At 50.4% G+C, this 13,733-nt stretch overlaps 5 protein-coding genes across 5 annotated transcripts; 3 read left to right on the top strand and 2 right to left on the bottom strand.

The window, feature by feature from the left end:
- The first annotated feature begins 1,778 nt into the window (after positions 1 to 1,778).
- COCSADRAFT_38750 (uncharacterized protein) lies at positions 1,779 to 3,985 on the top strand. Its single transcript, XM_007703916.1, has 5 exons — positions 1,779 to 2,056; positions 2,112 to 3,079; positions 3,132 to 3,328; positions 3,382 to 3,551; positions 3,602 to 3,985. The coding sequence occupies exons 1-5, from the start codon at positions 1,920 to 1,922 to the stop codon at positions 3,630 to 3,632; spliced, it is 1,503 nt and encodes a 500-aa protein (XP_007702106.1). The 5' UTR covers positions 1,779 to 1,919; the 3' UTR covers positions 3,633 to 3,985.
- Positions 3,986 to 4,425: 440 nt separating this feature from the next.
- Positions 4,426 to 5,782, top strand: COCSADRAFT_94773 (uncharacterized protein; the record flags this gene model as incomplete). The annotated part of the gene is made up of 2 exons (XM_007704114.1): positions 4,426 to 5,292; positions 5,372 to 5,782. 2 exons carry the CDS (start codon positions 4,426 to 4,428, stop codon positions 5,780 to 5,782), a joined length of 1,278 nt encoding a protein of 425 aa, XP_007702304.1.
- A 1,055-nt stretch (positions 5,783 to 6,837) lies between these two features.
- COCSADRAFT_38748 (uncharacterized protein) lies at positions 6,838 to 8,845 on the bottom strand. The gene is made up of 4 exons (XM_007703915.1): positions 8,689 to 8,845; positions 8,111 to 8,597; positions 7,309 to 8,060; positions 6,838 to 7,258 (listed from the first exon to the last, which is right to left on the bottom strand). The coding sequence occupies exons 1-4, from the start codon at positions 8,785 to 8,787 to the stop codon at positions 7,079 to 7,081; spliced, it is 1,518 nt and encodes a 505-aa protein (XP_007702105.1). The 5' UTR covers positions 8,788 to 8,845; the 3' UTR covers positions 6,838 to 7,078.
- Positions 8,846 to 8,897: 52 nt separating this feature from the next.
- On the bottom strand, positions 8,898 to 10,375 carry COCSADRAFT_201475 (uncharacterized protein). The gene is made up of 4 exons (XM_007704113.1): positions 10,120 to 10,375; positions 10,027 to 10,067; positions 9,525 to 9,976; positions 8,898 to 9,475 (listed from the first exon to the last, which is right to left on the bottom strand). Exons 1-4 carry the CDS (start codon positions 10,200 to 10,202, stop codon positions 9,167 to 9,169), a joined length of 885 nt encoding a protein of 294 aa, XP_007702303.1. The 5' UTR covers positions 10,203 to 10,375; the 3' UTR covers positions 8,898 to 9,166.
- A 410-nt stretch (positions 10,376 to 10,785) lies between these two features.
- COCSADRAFT_173342 (uncharacterized protein) lies at positions 10,786 to 13,483 on the top strand (the record flags this gene model as incomplete). The annotated part of the gene is made up of 3 exons (XM_007704112.1): positions 10,786 to 11,029; positions 11,079 to 12,650; positions 12,699 to 13,483. 3 exons carry the CDS (start codon positions 10,786 to 10,788, stop codon positions 13,481 to 13,483), a joined length of 2,601 nt encoding a protein of 866 aa, XP_007702302.1.
- Between the last annotated feature and the right edge of the window lie 250 nt (positions 13,484 to 13,733).

Raw genomic sequence — 13,733 nt, 5'->3', positions numbered from 1 at the left:
ACCCCCCCCCCCCCCCCTTTCAATTCTTTCGTATCATCTAAAACTCCCTCTTTTTTTCTTTCTATATTTCTTTTGTTGTCCTATCCTCCATAGACGGTGTTTTCGTTTTCTTTTGTTCATTATTGGGTTTGGCTTTTCTTGCACCATTTATCATCTTGTGAAGAAGACAGGTGACAGCTATGTTCACAAATACTTGTATATACTATTGTTTTTATTTGTTTATTGTTAACTCGAAATCACTCACACACACACATAAAGTGCTAGAGATAGGAGTGTAGTTGAGCTGGAAAAAAGATATATCTCCTGCGCTTTTTGTATAGAAGGTGGTGGAGGAATGAAGGGAATAAGGAAGTAAAGTAGTTATAGTATCTATCAGAATCTGAAATTATTATTATTACTATGTTGTATCGCTTTTTGCCACTGTTTGCTTTCCTTCCCTTCTCCGTTTTACATAACTTTTGCTATTTTTCTTCCCACCCTTCCTGCATGCAGGCTATTGAGTTCAATAGTACATACACGAACGATTTTGAACCCCTGCATACATCAAACGTGCAGGGCATGCGGGGTAACAAAAGGTTTACTAGCGGGCCCAAACTGTGTGGTTCAAAGAAGAGTTTATCTGGTGGCGGTAGCTGAAAGCAACTTGGCGGGAGCTACGCTACTCAGGCTATGGCGCAGAGAAAAAAACGTTGAGACTAACGGGTTTCTTGGCCTTGGTACGGGAGAGGCGCTGCGATGTGAGGGGGTGGGATTTGGTGGAAATTGCATCGGTGGGCTACTGAATTGTTTGGGTGGAATACGAGGGAGGCTTGATTAGGTGGGTTTGAGGTGCAGTGGGGTGTTTGATTGCTGCATGGTTACGGAGTAGGGTGTTTGGTGAGATTTGGTGTATAAGTACATGTAGTAGTAAGGAGTAGTGGTATGTTGGTGATGGAAGATAGTCTTGAGATAGTCTTTTGTTCATGACGTTGCGATCGCGGTTTTTGTCATCACCTAGTGTAGACTACTTATTTCCTATGGTTTGCCTTATAGAGTACATTTCAGTCTTGTGATACTCATCAAAAAGTGTCTCCTTGCATTGCGTGAGGATGCTCGGCCGATTGATGGCTCTCGCGTTGCGTTGCATCCAAAAGGGGACAGGACTTCAGCTAACCCCCCTAAACCCAAGATGACCCACTCAATTTTTGAATAGTCTAGGGGTAAGGAGAGAGCAAGCCATGCTTCATGGACTTGAATATGATTGTCCATGGTATTCACAGCTTGTGCAACATGTGTTCCGATGCCAGGTTGGTCTTTGGCAGCAGTTGTGCAAACAAGTAGACGCGGTGCGATCAGCACAAAAACGCATACATTGCTTCAAGAACAGTGAGACAAGTCACATAGCATACGATGCTATCAACCCATTGCAAACACGTCGATCAATCATGTGCACGTCTTCACATAGTAATGTACGACCGATCATTGCGCTCTCTCCCACTGCAAAAGCAGGGAGAAACCGCACCCAAGATCAGCCACTGTATTCCTCTCCACTTCACAGACGGTTTTCGTTCTCATGGAAACCTCACACCGTCCGTAGACGATGGGTCTCTCCAATGAAAATGCTTTTCGTGAGTGTGCAAATTTTTTGCGTTGTTCAATGGAGAAGAGAAGCCGGGGACGGGCGCAGCTGAAGTTTTGTGTCGGACACCTCGGCACAACCTTTCCCCGATGCTAGACGCTTGGCACTGCCCCGCCACCACTCGAGGCTGTACTGGGTTTGAGTCACTTTGTGTGGGATTTGAAGTCGAAAGTTGGCCGCCGCCTGTCTCCACTGCAACCATCTATTCAACATCTTGACGCCCTCGTATCTGGCCGCTTAGATAGCCCTGTCCCTTCCCTGCAAAGAAGCAAAAAAAGAAAACGCACACAGATTGCCCAGTATGGAGTCCGAATCTGACAACGATTTCCGCGATGACAAGAGCGTATCTGAGCACGAGGAGGTTGAGGAGACAAAGCCAAAGTCTGCGCTCAAGAAGGGCCGGGAGCCAGCGCCCGTTGTAGAGCGTCCAGAATTGCCGTAGGTTTGCCAAACATGCAGCTCATGTATCAACATCACGGCTAATGCGCACAAGCGAACAACCAGACCCAAGCACCCTCGACATCTCAACGCTGAGCCCGCTGTCACCCGAAATCATTTCCCGCCAGGCTACCATCAACATTGGAACAATTGGTCACGTCGCTCACGGAAAGAGTACAGTAGTAAAGGCCATTTCTGGTGTGCAGACGGTCCGCTTCAAGAACGAACTCGAGAGGAATATCACCATCAAGCTCGGTTACGCAAACGCAAAGATCTACCAGTGCGACAACTCCGAGTGCCCGCGTCCCACATGCTACCGATCATACAAGAGCGAGAAGGAGGTCGACCCGCCTTGCGAGCGTGAAGGATGCGGAGGACGATACCGACTGAAGCGCCACGTCTCGTTCGTCGATTGCCCCGGTCACGACATTCTCATGAGCACGATGTTGTCTGGCGCCGCCGTCATGGACGCCGCACTGCTGTTGATTGCCGGAAACGAATCTTGCCCGCAACCGCAGACAAGTGAGCATCTTGCTGCCATTGAGATTATGAAGCTCAACCACATCATCATCCTTCAGAACAAGGTCGATCTGATGCGGGAGGACAGCGCTGCCGCCCACTACGAGTCTATCCTGAAGTTTATCCGAGGAACAGTTGCCGATGGCTCCCCCATTGTTCCTATTTCTGCGCAATTGAAGTTCAACATTGATGCCATCAACGAGCAACTCATCAGCAAGATCCCAGTCCCAGTCCGAGACTTCTCCGCAAAGCCACACATGATTGTCATTCGATCATTCGACGTCAACAAGCCTGGTGCTGAGATTGACGAGCTGAAGGGCGGTGTTGCTGGTGGTAGTATCTTGACTGGTGTGCTGAAGCTTGGTGACGAGATTGAGATTAGGCCTGGTATTGTGTCCAAGGACAGCGCCGGAAAGATTCAGTGCAAGCCCATCTTCTCAAGAGTCGTGTCCTTGTTCGCTGAGCACAATGACCTGAAGTTTGCTGTTCCTGGTGGTTTGATTGGTATGTATCCCCATGTTGCTGCAATGCTGATCGTCGGACTAACACCTGTCAGGTGTCGGTACACGTGTAGACCCTACCCTGTGTCGTGCGGATCGTCTTGTCGGTTTCGTCCTTGGTCTCCGTGGCCACCTTCCCAATATTTACACGGAGCTTGAAGTCAACTACTTCCTCCTCCGAAGATTGCTCGGAGTAAAGACCGCAGACGGCAAGCAGGCCAAGGTTGCCAAGCTTGCAAAGAATGAAGTTCTCGTAAGTCCAAAGCACGTGTTCAAACAGATTTAAAAGGCTCATATTTTCTCCAGATGGTTAACATTGGTTCCACCGCTACGGGTGCCAAGGTTGTCGCTGTCAAGGCCGACGCTGCACGTCTTTCCCTGACCTCACCTGCATGCACAGAGATTGGCGAAAAGGTGGCTTTGTCCAGACGTATCGAGAAGCACTGGCGTCTCATTGGATGGGCCAACATCGTGGCGTAAGTTTAACTGCATTCCCAACAACATATGCATGCTGACGATCTTGCAGTGGTAACATCCTTCAACCCATCGTCGATTGAGGGGAGACGTAGCGGGGTAGCTCCTGGGGAGCTCACATTACACATTTGACGATGGGACGACGTGGACACGAACGATACGACGGCCACAATAACATGTGCATCATATTTCTGAGCATTTATGTCTGGAGTCGGTTGCACTTGGGGATAGACACCAAAAAGCGTTTTCGTTTGCAGCTATGCCTTGGGCAGCGTCGGACAGGCAGGGGGGGTAGATGTAGCATCCCTAACACGGAAGGTCTTGTGTATCAGTACAAAATGTCCAACAGAATTGGCCGAACATAATGAAATATGCCCGATCCACTAGAATTGTTGAGAAAGCGGATGACAGCGGACAAATAAGCGGAACAGTGGGCCGATCTTCACATGATAGTATTCTGGTGACACATGTGAGGGCAAGGCCCAGCGGCGCCTACATCACCACCTCCTCGCCCACTACGCTATATCAATCACTTGCTCGCCTAAGTCATCAGTTGAGTTGTCAATACGCGGTAAGTTTGCGAGGCTGCAATGACCGTGCTGACACGAGTCTAAGCGGGTGCTTAAGGTCAGGTTCACGTGCACTGACACGACTTTAGGTCCTATTGACATCTCAGCCAGAACACAGCGACAGTCGCATCACGCCAGCACTCAACCAGTGCTGTATATTTTACTTTTATCATTCTTTCTTGCACTCGCTTTCCCGTATTATCTTTTGCTTCTTTGGTCGCAATCAAGCCTATAACTGGCAAGCGTACACATTTAACCCAGAATCTTTGCGGGACCCTGATCGGTTCAGCACTGAGCCGCAACGGCAATGGGAGGAGACCCTTCGAATGTGCGTGCGGCACAACCTCCGTTGCATATCCACCGCCCTATCCCGCGGCGAACCTTGGAACGTAGCGATTCTGCAGATTCACCCACGCACGACTTTACGCAATCCACACCCCCGAGCGCAACAGAGAACCGTCGAACGAATGACTTTGTCGCACAATTGAACGCGCGCCTACTTCGAACATACCACAGTTCTCGCAACGATGATTCGGAAGAGCAGGAGCGCGGCCTGCCTCCGCGGAACCAGAGTCTCCTGAACCTCACGAGCAGCACGCTGTCTGGCATCTACGATGAGTCGGGGGACCAGAGCTCGACAGAGACGCCTTGGGGGACAGGCGCAGAGACACCAAAACACACGTTCGCAGGTTCTCAGGCCAGGGCGACCGGCGTAGGCAGCCCCGATGGGGGAGTGAGCCTGTACAACCGCGCCAGGAAGGGGTCAGCCATGTACCCGCCTGACGCGAGGAAAAGGAGTCATTCGATCAAGCAGCCACGGCAGGGCACGTGGAAGTACCTTGTCATCGCGGGCAAACTCGCGGCGCTATATGTCTTTGGCGTCATGTACGGTGTTATCGTCTCGCATATCCACGAGACGAAGCAGTTGGCTGCCATACACGTTGAGGGTGTCGACCAAAAGGGGCATGCCTACTTGGCGACCTGGGGACTGTTTGGCGTCGCGCTGGGCAGTCTACTCCCATATGTTGATCTCTTATGGAACACACAGAGTAGCGAGAGCGAGGAGATCCAACCAGGAGGCAAGGAAGCCGAGGAGCACGACCCTCCCATCAGCGAGCAAGTCAACGACGTTGTAAGAAGCGTCGCGGCTTTCATCGGCATCGCATTCGCCATTGTAAGTATTCTATCTCCCAAAATCTGTTTTTTCGGGAACCCCCCCTCCCCCTTTCAAAAGCTAATACAAAACTTACCAGCGCCGCCTCCCGTGGCAATCGACCCTCCAACTTACCCTCACGCTCGCTCTCGTAAACCCCGCTTTGTGGTACATACTCGACCGCTCGAAACCAGGACTCTCCGTCTCGCTTACCGTAACATCCATACTCACCTCGCTCATCTTTCTCTCCGACCCCAATGTCCTGCCTTCTCCGTTTCTACCGGCATACGTGAATGCCACTCACCTGCCATCCACGACGAGGAATCCACAAGTAAAAGGGGGGTTAAACACTGGAGCGCCCATGGCACAGACACTGTTCTTTGGCATGATGAGCTATGAGGAACTGGCTATAGTGACATGGGTTGGCAGCGTGTTATTCTGCAGCTGTGTCTGCTTTGGAAGTATAGGCAGGAGACTAGCTGTTCTTGACGAAAGTGTACGAAAGAGATGATACGGTTTGTTTCACATACTTTGTACAAGGAAGAACGTGGAGGAAGCAAAAAAGACAAGGACGATGATGATTAAAAAAAGTCTTGATTAGCAATTGCACTGCAGGTAGCATATTACGGATCTTTCTCCTCTCCAGGCACGTCTATTGGGAGGGGGGGCGTTTGTATGGAATATAACAAACACATCAGTCCTATATAGGCCGTTTGAAAGCACATTATTTGGTCTTTTGGAAATAGTCACTAGTGCTACGATGTTTCAATTGAACACTCTTGATCCTTTTGTTTTTTTTAAAAAAAAACAAGGTAAACATATACAACCTTGACAAGACGAGAAAAAGAATCAAGATCGAAAGAGAGAAAAAACAATCCTTTATTGAAACAATACCATTGTCTCAAGAAGCAAGAGCAGCCCCTCCACCCCCGAAAAGCGAAAAGAGAGAAGAGAAGGGAAAAAAGAAATGTCGCAAACTTGGCGGTACTGGGAACTATAGACAACTTGTTAGATAAACAATGTCTCAGTAAAAGACCAAGGTAGAACAACGTACTCGAACCCAGGCTGGCGCGGATCTGGATCAGGACAACTTTTATAGTGTCCGCCAGCCACAACGCGACGTCATACCACTAGCTAGTAAGGGTATTAGTTTCATTGCGTTGTATGGGTAGATGGGATAGATGGGTAGAACGTACACCATACCACCGTTGGTACTGAGCTCTGATTGGCTGATTGATGGTGGGTTCGGGATTTGGCTGTAATATGAACATGTGGTAGGGGATTTCCTTTTTCGAAAGTGGTTTTTGGGTCATGGAAATGCGGGTTTTTTTTGCTGTCCGAATTGGGTTGGGATTGCATCGTGGGGCAAGGCAGTTCGCCGATATCTAGTGTGGAGAACTTTGAACAAGTGGGTCCTAGGATTTGAACCATGTGAGGTAAAGGTCAACCCCATACAACAGGTCTGAACTAGAGTAGGACACTGTGTCAACTGTATCCTATCGCTATTGTGCCGTAGAAAGGATGTTTGAATGGTTTGAACATCACACACATTATGCACGTAATGTATCTTGGTTGTCAATATATTAGTCTATAGAGACTAGTTGTGTAACATCAAAAGCTTTCGTTTCACCAGAGGTAGCCTTTCAATATAATCATTCCAAGATCTTCACCAGACCAGCATATTTTGCTAGCTATCTTCTCCGCCTCATGATTGCATCTATCGTGTCAGACGCTTGCCCCACTTCTATACTCGATCAAGAGCCTAGAGTAGAGTATATTAAAACAACAAGGCTAGAGTAAAACCCGTTTACTGCGCCTTAGAAAGCTTCGCCTTGCTAGCAGCGAGAGCACCAGAGAGACTGAACTGAGTCTTGATACCGTCGATACGGTGGACAGCGTTGAGGTTCTTGACACAGGTGATTTGGAAGCAGGTGGCACTACCCTGGCGGGAAGTGATGGTGGAGTAGGCGAGGAAGTACTCCCAGATCTAGGCAACTATTAGCTTCTAGAAGATATTTCAGAGCATGAGAAAATTACCTTGAACCAGCGTATGCCATACTTGGCGACAACCTTGTCCTTGTTGGCGAGCCAGTTACGGTACCACCTCCAAAGAGTAGCAGAGTAGTGCACACCAATGGTGTCTACCATCTTGACTTCAAAACCAGCAGCCTCGAGGGTGTCGACGACAAAACCAAGAGGAGTAGACGCGTCGGCACCAGGGAAGACGTACTTGTTCATGAAAAGACCCCAGGTGAAGTCCTCAAATTGCCACGCCTTACGCAGACCAGCGATTTGAAGGAAGAAGACACCATCGTCGTCAAGCATATCGTAGACCTGACGGAAGAAAGCACTCAAGTGACGGACACCAACATGCTCAGCCATCTCAAGACAAGTGATCTTGTTGTAGCCACCAGAAGGAACGGGAATTTCACGGTAGTCCATGCAGAGAATGTTGGATTGCTCAGCCTCGATACCAGATTTCCTGAGACCGTTGTTGCCCCAAGCAGTCTGGTTGCGACCAAGAGTAATACCAGTGACCTTCGCGCCATAGTTGACAGAGGCGAATCGTGTAAGTGTGCCCCATCCGCAGCCAATGTCGAGCATCTTCTCGCCAGGCTGCAGGTCGATCTTCTCACAGACGACAGCCATCTTGTTGTCCTGTAGTTGCTCCAAGCTCTCTTCCTTGTTGATATCAGAGATTATACCAGAGGTGTAAATCATGCGAGGACCGAGGAACCAGCCGTAGAAGTCGTCACCGCGGTCATAGTGGTCGCGGACCTGTTCTTCGTCTGGTGCGGGGTCAGCGTATGCAGAGATTAGGTGTGTACGGCATGCTTACCCTGAGACTTGGAGTGGACAATCATTTCTGGGATCATGCCGAAGAGGAAGTGCTTGATCAATCCAAGGGTGAAGCGGGGCTTGGACCAGTCATGGCGCCATTCGAGGATCTCAAGCATATCGCCATTAAGCTCAATTTCACCGTCAAAGTACTTTTCCTGGAACGTCTCGATAGGAATCTGCTTCTTGCCATAGTAGGCGTCGCGATCCTCGGCCTTGTTGAACTTGAGGTAGTGCTCGATGGGCTTGCCGGGAAGTTTGGCCTTTTCGTTCTTGCGGGAAGCGAATTCAGACGTGAGCCACCAGAAGGGACCTAGAATAGGAAGACACAGGACAATGGCGAGGAAAAGCCATGTCTTGAAGCCCATGCCCCAGCTCCATGTGATGTAGGCGGGGACGCCGACGAGCAGCGAGATGAGGGCATAGTTGTTGAACGATTCGCGACCGGAGCCTTCTGCGGGGCATGGGGCATTTGCAATGGTCGGGTACTATTGATTGGCAAGCGTCAGCCCGGTAGCTCATCACATCGTCGCTCAATGGCTGGCGGGGTTGTCGTTTGAAGGGTAGTGAGAGACTTACCGAAGTTGTCTTTACGCCGCAGTCGAACGGGGGCGTAGTGGGCGAGGGCGCCGGGGGCGTCTCAACCCACTCAAAGTTGTCCTCGGAAGTATTGCTCATCTTGCGCGATGCTCAGCAATTTTGCAAGATTCAAAGCAGACGTGTTGGGAACTGGACCCTTTTAACGGCGGTGAAACCTACACTAGGTGGTTTTAAGCGAGTCGGCGCTGGGGTTATGACTTCCCCTGCAGGCCATGGAGACGACAGCTCCACACATTCGACAGCACACCGATAGCACTATGCACTCACACCGGTACATTATATCCTTCACTAGACCCATAAAGTGTTCCCATAAGGGGTGTGCAGTGCGGTGCATGAGGCAACAGGTGGCCAGGTTGCTCTCGAACAGGTGCATGTGCTCTGCACTAATACCATGTGTCTAACAGATAAGAGCATACGCCAGAACCTGCCAAGCCCATTGGTGGAGAGCGGAGAGCGCTCAGGACACTTCTACCAATAGCTTCTTTTTGACAAAGTCCATCTGCTCCTTGCTCACGCCAGCTTTCTCTAGGTACTGCTGCACACTGCCATATCTCTTCAATATATGAGCATTTACTTTTGGTACCAAGTCTGGGGGACATAGGGCAAATTGTCTAGACAAGCCAATGGACCTTATCTCCCGCAATCTCTCCTCCATCTCAGATGCAAGCTCTGACTCGGAAAGCTGGTAATCTTTGTCGACAGTACCCAAGTCAATTTTCAAGAGCAGAAGAATGAGCATCACCACAAGGCCCGTTCGGTCCTTTCCCTGATGCGGATGAGTAATGTATTGCAACAACGAGAGAATCAACAAATACCTGAGTACAATGCACGAGCAGTGGCCAGCTCTCGTCCTTGGCAAGCACATTGAAAACTTGTGCGACTTCGTGTGTGCAAACATCCAAGGATTGCGTAGCTAGTCCAACAAGCCCCATTTCCTCCATGTGAGGAGCGAGGATTTTGATGGCATCTGTGCGATAGCCAAAGACCATGAGTCCAATCAGCCTGAAGAACTCCATCCAAGTCAACTTGGAAACAAGCATGCGTGAAAAGGCTGATCCATTGAAGTTGATTTGGTGGTAGGTGATGCCGGGTATCTCGAGTGGTTCTGTCACCTCGGCGTTGCTCTGGGGCACGGCAGCCGACGCTTTGATCCTCACCCCATGCTTCTGCGCCTGTTCAATGTGCTCCGTTTTTGTACGCAGGTCAATGATTGATTTAACATTGAATTCCTTGAGAAGCCTTTGCCTGTCTTGGAAAGAAGCCTCGTCTTTCCCTATCAGCTATATATCAGACACAGTACATGCGGGAAGTACATACCAGGTCGCGCGCTTCGAAACAGCAGGCCGGTTTTGAGGTTACTATGATTGTGATCAGCTGCGTTGCAATGCCAGCAGGGTGTCTGTGGCGTGCCTTGTGCCAATGCTGTCGTTGCAAAACTGACCCACGTCGCGGAAATTCGACAGACTCTGGAGCGGGCTGTGTAGTTGTGGCATGGTTAGGCTCGGTACCTAGTAAGGAGTAGTGGCAACTGTGTATCTTGAGGTTTAGAACCGGGGTGACGTAGCGAAAGGCCACACTAGCCCCGTCAGATGTCACACATGGCTCTGAGATGGGGTGCGCAATGCTTGTAGTAGTTCGTCCATGTACATGCATTCGGCGATAAGAGCATGCGGGGCCTAAGGCATGTCAATGTCAGATGTGCACAAGGATACGATGGACAGGATCTATTGTCCCTGGAAGTAAATCGCTGAGAAGAGCCGTCACTTGGCCTGTTTGGTGAGGCCATGGCCTGTTTCCAGCCCAAGAGACATAATCACCAGGCTCAGAGCGGCAAGGCGTCTGTAGCTTCTCCTGCGGAACGCCCGCCCACGGCGATCCTCCACAACCACTATGACATCATGCCCGTCTCCATCGTCATCCAGCCATGTGAGGACGCCACAGGCTGTGTCTGGTGCCCGCGCTTGCGCAGGTTCCGTGTTGTTGCGAGATATATCTTACACCACGATGCTGTCTTGACTGTTTACCATCACGACACGCACCTTCACAATGGCAGCAACAACAGCTTCCGTCCCGAGTATGGCGGCGCCCGCTTCGGACGCCAGACCCTTAAAAAGCACCGAAGATGCGGCTCCACTTCCACCATCTGCCGACATGACCATGCGTTGCCCTGATCCGTCGGTCCATCATACAAACAGCAATGCTCTACAGAACCAGGCCTCAGCCGCTGCATTGTATTCACACAACCCAACTAGCCCGGCCAAGGCAAACGAGTCCCGCCCCATGAACCCGCTCGGATCCGACGGCAAGCTATCTTCCGCAGGTGAGTACCACATGCTATGATTACATCATGCCCTGATGGAGTTTCCCAGGTGCTGCTGCCAGTCTCAAATACGCAAAGGCCCAAGATCTCCCCAGCTATCCCATTGTTGGAATCGACGCCAAATCCTCTGCAGGAGCAGCTGCTCTACTAGCTAACCAGAACAAAAAGAGTCCAGAGTGGTGGAAGCCAGAACAGTCTTTGGCGGCTGGTAAGGCTGCCTTGCTCGCAAACGGATACAAAATGGCGCCTCTGTGGCAGCCAGAAGCTAGCGCGGCAGGCTCAAAGGCAGCTTTACTCGCTCACAAAGATGGTGGAAAGCTTAACCTGTGGCAACCAGAGGCCAGCGCAGAAGGTCATTCCGCAGCAGTACTCGCCATGAAAAAGAAGGGACTTGGTCCGGAGGTCGACTACGGATACACTGATCAGGGCAGGAAGAATGCTTTCACTGCCGCTACCGATGCCCACTCTGCCTCACGACGACAGCGTGCCCGATCAAACCCACCACCTGCGCCCCTGTACCCTGACTCCGAAAACTCAGCCAGGAATGCGCTGGGCGCGGCGACACTGGCCCACAGCGCTTCCACACGTACCAGACCCCAAGCCAGCACTGCGAGCCCTGTTGAGTCCAACCGCCTGCAAAATGGTGCCATGGAGGCTGCGCGAATTCAGCATGCAAAGAGCATATCACGAGACATGTACGGAAGTGCTCCACCTGTTGCAGTCGAGACGGATGAAAAGAAGCACAATGCTGCTCTTCGTGCTTCAGCTATCTCTATGGCGAAGAAGATTTATGACGTACAGCAGCAGCAACGTCTAGAAAGCGAACTTGGGCCATCTGCTGCCCGCACGGGAGCGTCTACAGCGCAGAGCCAGCAGCTGGTCACCGGCAACGGTGATATCAAGCAACAGGCTATGCGCTATATCGGTATTCAGGAGGCTGCTCAAAAGTTAGCACAAGAGAGACTGGCAAAGATCGGATACGACGAGAATGCAGCCTACCGAAGTTACTACGGATATGATCAACCGACTCGCAACAAGCTCTCCCTGCGCCGTGGACGTAACCGTGCACATAGTGCCTCAGAGACTGCGCCTCCTGAGACCTCGGATTCTGACGAAGACGATTTCCGTTCGAGGCGCATCCGCTCCCAGATGGAGCAGTTTAACAAGCAGTTAGCTGACGTTGATGCCAAGAAGCGTGAAAACGACCGCAAACTACTCCTTGCTGCTGCACAGCGTAAAGTTCAGGCACAAATGGAGGGTATGGATAAAAAAATATTTGACGAAACTGGCAAGATGTCGTCTACAATGGTGGATGATTGGGACGAGAAGGCGCGACAGCGTGCCGTTGCTAATTCAGAAGCTCGGATGGAGAACCACGGCAGAGTCCACATTGGCAACGGCAAATGGATGGACCAAGAAGAAATCGACGCCATTGCTCAGGCAAGAATTCAGCCGACTCTCAACGAGATTACTGAGAAGACTGAAAAACGTTTAGCTGAAGACGAGAAGCGTAGAGCTGAAGAAGAGGAACGACGAATGGATGCAGAGCAAGAGAAGCGTCGTATCAGAATCGAGAAGGAACGAGCCGATGAGATCAAAGCCGAACAGAAGCAGGGCAAAGGTTAGTATTCTTGCTCATATGTCTGATCACACCGCTAATGTGCTATAGATGAAGAAAAGAGGGCTGCTAAAGCGCGAGCTGCTGAAGAGAAGTTGGCAGCAAAACAAGAAAAGGAAGCAGAAAAGGCAAGAAAAGCAGAAGAGAAGCGTATGGCCAAAGAGGAACGTCGCAAGTCAAGAGATGCACCACGAACAGAGGGCACCCGTGCTTCGTACGACAATGACGACCTGTACCAGGACCCGGGTCTTTCCACTAACGCCCGGCCTACATCCGCACACGAATCTGCTGATCCGACATCGCCTAATTCGCAAGAATCTCCAAAAGGGCTAAAATCACTTCTGACCAAGTTGAAGCGCCGCTCAAAGCATTCACCTGCCAATGAGGTCGACAATGATGTGAAGGCGAAGGAGACGGGATTTGTTGGTGGTGCAAATCTTCACAACTCCACCTCACATCCCCATTCTTCCGAGAATGCTACCCAGCTAAAACGTGATTCAATAGATGGTCACGTCTCTGATAAAGCAGTGGAGCCAATGGAGCCTATCCATGCGGTACCGGCATACGTCCCACATGTTGATCCTGTCGATAAGGACCTTCATTCGGACGTCTCATCTATATCCAGTAACAGGGATGAGTACAGACCGGCTAGAGGCAGGCTAACTGGGAGAGTCGCTAGTGGAGGCACCGTGATATCTGGTGCAGAAAGCTTTGAAGAAGCGAGAGATTATTTCGACGAAAACCTAGCCCCACCACCAGCTTTCGGTTCTGATACGGAAGACGCGAGAAAGGGAATCTCGAGTCGAGAATCTAAGTTTCAAGAAGTTGGCTTGTAGACTTGTAGTCAAAGGCCGAAGACTTCGAGACACACCCCTCAGGAATGAGCTCTTGTGTTCACGTGCTGCAGGGCGTATCTGATTGCGTTTTTTTGTAGAAAGAGCGCGAATGCGTTGTAAACGAATGTTTCATATTTTAATGATCAGGAAAGTATGGGAAAATATGCCAGGAAATCATAATCTAATGTATTCTTCTTCTGAGAAGGTGCCTTATGCGTAACGTACGAGCATTGATATTCGTAAGATCCCT

This window comes from Bipolaris sorokiniana, assembly GCF_000338995.1.
Source record: "Bipolaris sorokiniana ND90Pr unplaced genomic scaffold COCSAscaffold_11, whole genome shotgun sequence".
In the NCBI taxonomy this organism is placed as follows: Eukaryota; Fungi; Ascomycota; class Dothideomycetes; order Pleosporales; family Pleosporaceae; genus Bipolaris; species Bipolaris sorokiniana.
The sequence above is the reverse complement of the archived record's forward strand: the minus strand, read 5'-3'. Positions and strand labels throughout refer to the sequence as shown.